This window comes from Lissotriton helveticus, chromosome 3_1 (genome assembly GCF_964261635.1).
Source record: "Lissotriton helveticus chromosome 3_1, aLisHel1.1, whole genome shotgun sequence".
NCBI classification, from domain to species: domain Eukaryota; kingdom Metazoa; phylum Chordata; class Amphibia; order Caudata; family Salamandridae; genus Lissotriton; species Lissotriton helveticus.
This window is the reverse complement of record NC_136061.1, coordinates 1936640880-1936648974: the sequence shown is the minus strand read 5'-3', so window position 1 is coordinate 1936648974 and position 8095 is coordinate 1936640880. Positions and strand designations below refer to the sequence as shown.

Genomic DNA, 8095 nt, shown 5'->3' with positions numbered 1-8095 from the left:
CCCTTCTCTCTCTCCTCTTCCCCGCTCTTCTCTCCCCTCTTCCCCGCTCTCTCTCCCCTCTTCCCCGCTCTCTCTCCCCCTCTTCCCCGCTCTCTCTCCCCTCTTCCCCGCTCTCTCTCCCCCTCTTTCCCGCTCTCTCTCCCCTCTCCCGCTCTCTCTCCCCCTCTTTCCGCTCTCTCTCCCCTCTTCCCCCTCTCTCTCTCCCCTCTCCCCGCTCTCTCTCTCCCCTCTTCCTCTCTCCCCCTCTTCCCCGCTCTCTCTCTCCCCCTCTTCCCCGCTCTCGCCCCTCTTCCCCGCTCTCTCGCCCCCTCTTCCCCGCTCTCTCCTCTCTCTCGCTCTCCCTCTTCCCCGCTCTCGCTCTCCCTCTTCCCGCTCTCTCCCTCCCTCTTCCCCGCTCTCGCTCTCCCTCTTCCCCGCTCTCTCTCTCCCTCTTCCCCGCTCTCTCTCTCCCTCTTCCCCGCTCTCGCTCTCCCTCTTCCCCGCTCTCGCTCTCCCCTCTTCCCCGCTCTCGCTCTCCCTCTTCCCCGCTCTCTCTCCCTCTTCCCCGCTCTCTCTCCCTCTTCCCGCTCTCTCTCCCTCTTCCCCGCTCTCTCGCCCCTCTTCCCCGCTCTCTCGCCCCCTCTTCCCCGCTCTCTCGCCCCCTCTTCCCCGCTCTCTCGCCCCCTCTTCCCCGCTCTCTCGCCCCCTCTTCCCCGCTCTCTCGCCCCCTCTTCCCCGCTCTCTCGCCCCCTCTTCCCCGCTCTCTCGCCCCCCCTCTTCCCCGCTCTCTCGCCCCTCTTCCCCGCTCTCTCGCCCCCTCTTCCCCGCTCTCTCGCCCCCTCTTCCCCGCTCTCTCGCCCCCTCTTCCCCGCTCTCTCGCCCCCTCTTCCCCGCTCTCTCGCCCCCTCTTCCCCGCTCTCTCGCCCCCTCTTCCCCGCTCTCTCGCCCCCTCTCTCTCGCTTCCTCTTGCCTTGCAGTTGCCAGATAACCATTCGTTATTTAAGTCGCCTGTTATAAGGTTTTTTTGAACATTTGCAACATTGTTTCTATCAAAGTCCTAGTGGAACTTCATTTTACGCCTCACATTTCTGATGTGCACTTCCTTTGAGTCATTGCACAGTTGCCCCTGCAGACTTGTGACCTGAAAGACCTTTTTTATCATGGCCATGACATTGGCTAGACATGTAATCAAACTTCAGACTCTTGTGTAAACCTATATTATACCACCACCTTCTTCTACGTTGGTTTTGAGGACCTGATCTTTATTTCCACCAAAAGTGGTTACTCCTTTTCATAAGTCAGGTTATCACACTCCCATTATTCTTTGCTCCACCTCCTCCCATTAAGAATGACGAGACCATCACTTGGGACCCTAAAAGTGTTCCGTTTCTATATCAATCATACTGGCCAGCATAAATTGGACTGTCTTTCTTGGGTTTCCCAGAGCAAAGAAGGGTGTAGCGGATCATCTCCCCATGCACTGTTCTATGCATAAAAATCTGCCATGCACTGGTATAAAAGCATCCCCCAGAAGGATTGCCTGCTCATTCCAGCAGGTCCAAAGCTACTAGCACTGCATAGGCATCAAGAGTGCAGGTTCTAGAGATCTGTTCTGCTATGTGGGCCTTGGTACATACATTCATGAAGCACTACTTCCTCGATAGCCTGGTCTGTTGATAGGGGCATTTTGTCTGCTCTTTCCTGCAGGACTTTTTGGTCTGAACTAGTTCACAAATCCACCAATTTGGGAAGTACTGCCATGGTATCTATTCACTGGGTGAGGATACTGCGGTTAGAAATATCCATCGGAAAAACTAGTTAGTTACCGTCGGTAACTCCTCTTTCTGGTGGATACTTATCACAGATTCCTCACTAAGCCTCATACCTTCCTGTGATGTGAACTAGACTACGTTTCTATTTAAAACACCCAATCTAGGCATCCGCTCACTGATCATATCAAGTTCAAAAGCTTTTATTCGATTTGTACATACAAATCATACAAGCATAATAAAATACATAATTTGTAATATTAAATCACCATATGGACACAAATAAGAAAAGGAGTAGGAAATGTGCAAATGGCTAGTGTGCAACAGTTAAAATTATTCTTCCTTTTAAAATCAACAAACTATTACAACAATACAAAGCATTCATAGGTGTACAGACAGGAAATCGAAAAGATTTACTTGATAGGCAATTTCCTGATCATATCAATTTGCTATTGGGCTCTGCGTTTGAGGACGCGGACACCCTAGAAAGTAACTGACATTGCACATGGGTGGAGCTTATATGCATCTTTGCATGTTACTTATAGTGCGCAATGATGTTTATGTGCAGCCAGATAATGCCACCTAGTGGTGCGCAGAACTGCTCTGAGAGTTTCCAGATCCAGTGAGACATCTGGGGATTATTCACAAGGTCTGTGGTGAGATAATTTATCTACTAGAAATATCTTTATCGAAGTAACTTGTCCTGTTCGCTCATTTGCTTGCTTGGTAATGTATGGCTTTCCTTCCTCTCCTTGTTCATTCCTCCCCTCAGGCATAGCCCTTTTCCACCCTTTAGACAAGATGACTTGTGTCCTTCCACTGTTAAAATTCAGAGAACAACTTTTTTTTTCATTTTCCTTAAACACTTTATGGGTGTACGTGTGATTTGCATTCTTTTTCTTTCATGTGCTGCTCCATCCCTCAATTTCCCAGTCGCATACACTCCACGTTGCATCCTTTTCCCTCCTCATCACCTCTCCTCCATTCTTTTGCCCACGCAGGCTTTTTTGCTTTCTCCTCTCGCACCATTCTCTCATATCAGGCTTCATTACTCCCCTGCACCCTTTCCTTTCGTGCACGTTAATGTCTACTGCCTCCACCCACTCCTCCTTTACTCTTCCATCCCAAAGCAAATGATTTATTTTAAGGCCAAGCTGCAGTCATTTGCAGCTGGGATGTTCGGTTTTTCATTAACTTCTTTCACATCTCTAAAGTGTGATGCTCCAAGAGGAGTCTGCCATCTTGGAACAGTACATAAAATAACAAATGCACACGCATATGAAGTAAAGCACCCGCCACGTGCTCGCCTCGGCATCATCGTGCCTTTTTTTTGCTTTCCTCAGCTAATAGACTAAAAAGGTTAAAAAATTGGTTTTGCCAATGCTAATTATCAGTAGTGCCTGCCCTATTGAAGCACGATCTGGGCCTTATCCATTAGCGAGGCCATTAATCTCCAGATCTTGCTTTGGACCTTGCTCTGAATGTCTGAGGGTAATGCTTCCCAGTCAGCTCGCCTTCCGCATGAGGTCTACCCAAAAGTCTGCCTGAGGGGCATACCTCCTGCCAGGCGTTGCTGCTCACTGTGGGGCAGGTTGTTTAGAGAACAGTGTCAGTCTGTCTGCAGTGAACTGTGCTGATAAGTACATTGGGAGATTACCACACTGGTCGAGTGCCCACTTATGATATTTTTTCCTTGGATGATGCTGACGTCTGTGGTGGATTCCCTCTTCAGTTTATTTTTCCTATCTATAGTGTGTTTGAGTAGTCTTGTTATGTATCCACTCTATGGAATCTTCGTGGCTTGAATTGTTCCACAGACCTGCCTTCATGTGTTGTACTGCTTTGGTATTGATTCAAGAGGTGAGAAGTCTGAGCGTATAAGTAATAATTGGAAGAAATTATTCAAATTTGATAAGTCTTTCTTTTGGATAGTCTATCTACTTATTCTTCAGCTCATTCCTCACAGTCATGTCTGCCTCTCTATCCTGAGTGGTTTACTGCTTTTATGGCATCCGGTTAATTTTGGACATTGCATTCTTTTGTTATCAGACTTGTCTCAGACCTCCAAGGGGGTGGGGGAAAATGAGTGGATTTTAGAGCACCAGGTGGTGCCATTTACAACTCTGGGATGTCCAATCCATGATGTAATCAAGATGGAGCTGCTGGCCTCACCTGCTGGTGCAGGAGATCAGTCTCCTCTTACTGGATCTGGTTTGGCACATGGGAAGATTGAGGAGATGAGAATCTGAGTGTGGATATAGAATTCACCATAACGTGTTGACTTTTGCCTTCCCTGAGGTTGTTTTTGGAATTGGCTTGGGTGTTATAGGGAATGTTCCTGCACCCTCCATGCTGGTGTTACTTAGCACAGGGCTTGAAATGTCTATACAAAAATATAGAAAATGATGGCCGGGAACAACCAGTGGCTCATTTAGTTATCCCTGCACTACACTTGGGTATTTTAAAGATGAGTACAGACAAGTTAGAGTTCTTTAAACACATGTTCTGTCTTTTGAGGCCTATGAGTCTAGTTCAAGCTTGATGCACCTGACCTTTGGTGGGGATTTCCTCCAGGGCTCTGCTCTTCAGTTTCGAAATCTAAGTTTGATTCTGGCTTTTTGTCAATGCCATGCCGGTAATCGGAATAAGCATGCATGAGCCAACGTGGTTGAATTTGCCACCAGCCGGGAGTCTTTAAGACATCGATCCTTTGGCTACAGCTACTCTTTGCCTAATGTCTTTACCTAATGTTCTTACTAGTCTCTGTTTCCTCAATCTGTTGTCTGTGTCCCTCTAAAGTAGCTAGTCCAGTTCATCGAATGAAAGTAGTCGTCATTGGGGTGCTGTGCTTTAAAGAATAAATCCTGTTGATTTTGTGTTTTGATTTGTAGTGCAAAAGTGGTCTAACTAAGCTGCTTACTCAGTTCATGCTTTCTGCATAAAGTGCATTCCTTTTGTGTGTGTTCTTACAATTTTTCATTATAACTTCTTTAAGCCGTAAGCGACGATCCTCCCCATCTGCCCAAGCACAGCAAGAGGACACTACAGAGTCTGAGTGGACGGATGTGGAGACCAGGGTGAGTACAGCAACAGTAGTGGTCCTTATTGATGTGTCCAGTCATCTGTAGCTATTGATCATATACTTTGTTTTGCTTCAGTACCAGCCATGTCAGGGAGCTTGTTATTGGGTTTACGCTACTTGGGTAAAGGGTCTTAGTATAGAGGTTTTTGCGGGTGTCTTTGCTGTTGGGGGTGAGGTTGACATTCAGTCAAGTGTTCCTGGGTCATGGTATTTTCGCGGTTTTGTCTTATTGAGGGTGATGAAGTTTGCTGTCGCCAGATGTTCTGACCATATACTGGGGGTGGGCGGGGTAGGGGTGTGCTATATGGATAATCAATTATAACTTATTCTTTTGTGTTCCCAGTGCTCTGTGGCCGTAGAGATGAGGGCTGGGTCGAACCTCGGTCCTGGATATCAGCACCATGCAGTACCCAAGTAAGTGATGCTAGATGCCTGTGAGCACAGAGCTCACAATCAGTAGGCCGAAACGTTTTTGTGGTGGCTGACTCTGGAAGGGCGTTCTGAAACCACAAAAGGTGTTGCTTTTTGATAATTTTCAGGAAAAGTGTGCTAATCTTGTACTCTATAGGGTATTGGTAGCACACTTGACTTTGCTGTGTATAATGGGCTCATAGTAGATGATGTAGAAATGCACATGGCCATATTGCTGATAAGAGGTTCACACTGGTAACAGGCAAAAATATAATCCCATAAGCTAGGCTGTAAAATTGGGGCCAAATTATGTCCTTTCTTGATTGTATAACCGCAGGTTGGTTATGAGATGGGGGGCTGTGAACACCTAGTAGTCTGGGGATGGCACGCTTACGCACTAGGTTAGCGTGTGAATCTAGTTACTTGATTGTACTGAAGTAAGAAAATCGTGGTGTTGGGCGCTCTGGAGCTGAAGCCTGCGCAACAAAAGGTACTTGAGTGGTTTGGTGCCTGGCTGTGTATCAGAAGTCTGCAATAACACAGACGCCAGGACTCCATACACTAAGATGTGTTGTGTTCTGATTGCATCAAGTGGATTTTTCTTAAATCCTTTGCTTCTCTTTCCAGGCGCAGGAAGCCCTGAACCATGACATGAACACATTGTCTGCAACAAGAGGAACCAGACTATGTCCTTGGACACCAAAATGTGCAGTGGCTCGAGGAAAATCTACAAGACTTGCCCCAAGATATATATATTAAACTGTTAAGCGACAGTGCTTGGCTGAGAAGCAACTGCCAGGGGGGAGTTAATGGCACCCATGCTTCTGAACACTTTCTATATTTATATTATACACACCCACTCTATAGTCTGCTTTTAGTAATTTATGACTTCCTTTTACTCGTTGATGGCAGACTTTTCTATGAATATTGTGCAGTATTTTACAGTGATGAAATCATGAAAGGTTTTCAGAAGTTGACTCCAGAGCATGCAGGGATTAAGGAGGAACCCTTTGCGTTATTACTAGGAGGACGCGTACACAGGCTCTCCATGACCAGTAATAAGAGTTGGAAACCTGGATCGATATTGATCCTGTATTTAATGTGTGGACCTCTGGACATTTTTCCCAGGGAAGTGGGCAAATTTTTATAATCGTGTGTACACGTACAACAATGCTGCTAGTTGCTTGTTTGCAAGATTGCACTTTAGAATATCTTGTTAAGATATTTGTATATGCTGTTAATCATCTTAAGAACTTTTATAATGTTTGTAGATGGACTGGACTGAAGTGGGATGTTCAGCAGAGAAAACAGCTTTTGCTGCCAATCAGAAAGACCACATTGTTAATAAATACTTTTGTAAAGGGATTTTCTTTGAAATGTTTTTGGGAAAAAAGCAATTGGATATTTGTTTCTTTTCCTTATGCAAAGCGATGATCATAGGCTCCCTTAGTGCTTACTTTTGTATTAAGGCAGTAGACCAATGAGCCACAGGATAGCTTTCCCTTTTTGTTATTGTGCAAGGTGATGGTGTACACTAAAGGTGATTCTTTCTGTATTCTCCCTTCTGTCCAGGTCTGTCTGTGTATTTGTGTTTCTCACACCATCAAAGTTCCTGGATCAAGGTTTATTTTGACTGAGAATAAATATTTATTTATGCAGCTTGGTTATAGAAGGGTATGCTGTGTGTAATTTAGCATTTGTATTTTGTCTAGAACTTTCACGTGCTTTTCACTGAATCATTAATAAGGCTGCCACATGTGGTGCAGCTGTTCACAATAGCTTGTGCCCTTTTCTTTTTCACCACCATGAGCTCCAAAAAATGCAGTGAAGAAATATATACATATGGAGGGAGCGGCTTCATGTCTGTTTTCATCATTCAAAAATAAGTAGCAATTTGTAGCAATTTGTATGACAGAAAATCTGTTTGCTAGTTTTTAGGTTTTTCTCATTGTAGTTGGTGTCTTACTATGGTAGACATTCTTCCTGGTGTACACAAATGGATTCTTGGATTTGTTCTTGAAATATTGAATGGGATGATATTGAACGCTTTATGTTGGATATTTCTGGCCATTTATTCCTCACCTAGTGAATATCCCCAAGCACCAGACTTGATCTGGAAACTCAAAAAGAAGTGGTCCTGAGGTGGCGTCATGTGACTGTGCTAACTTTGTTCCACTGCAGAAGAGACTAGCAGAGCTGTTTATAGCACCACCCACGCATGCTATCTATTTGTTTTCATATCTTCAAGCGTGGATCCAGAGCACCGCTCTTTCTTCATTCCTTGGCTGTTTTTCCTCTTTAAATCGTCCAGTGTGCATGTCACTGTGTAAGACTACAGGGCCTAAACCTTGCAGGGACTGTCACAAACATCTGTGGTAGATCCCCATGAAGTGTTTGGGTTCAGCACATTACTCCAAGGCCTGAAACGACTGAATGCCATCACGAATGTGAAGCTAAGCTCTACATGGTAAAACACCAAGACATTGGGCATAAGAAATATGTTTCTGAAACTGTAGAACGGAATGGCCCCACAAGGAATATCACTGTGGAGAAAATTCAAATCAACTGTTACTTGATGGAATGTAAATAAAAGACAATCATTTCGTAAATGCACATTATTTAAGTGGTGTAAATATAGATTCAAAATGTTAAGGCGATGCTCAGCATATTGAGCAGTGCGTTTGGCGCGCTATCAATCTGTCAACAAATAGAAATCAGAGATTTGCGAAAAGACCACATGAACTTCCTGCTCCGGGTCGAAGTCAAGAGTGTGGACCTGCACCTAAAGTCTCAACTGCAGCAGAACATCTTCATGCTAAGTCCAAAAAATAACCACAATTTAGTCTAAACGCAA

General features: G+C 45.1%; 1 protein-coding gene across 7 annotated transcripts in view; it reads left to right on the top strand.

The window, feature by feature from the left end:
* The window catches only part of KIF23 (kinesin family member 23), a 258929-nt gene extending 252030 nt beyond the window's left edge, over positions 1-6899 (top strand). For all 7 annotated transcript variants that reach the window (XM_078683000.1, XM_078682998.1, XM_078682996.1 and 4 more), the window contains 3 exons: positions 4744-4825; positions 5174-5244; positions 5869-6899. In XM_078683000.1, the coding sequence (XP_078539126.1) occupies positions 4744-4825; positions 5174-5244; positions 5869-5884 (169 nt within the window). In that variant the 3' untranslated portion in view covers positions 5885-6899. The remainder of the gene's footprint in view (positions 1-4743; positions 4826-5173; positions 5245-5868) is intronic.
* The last annotated feature ends 1196 nt before the right edge of the window (positions 6900-8095 follow it).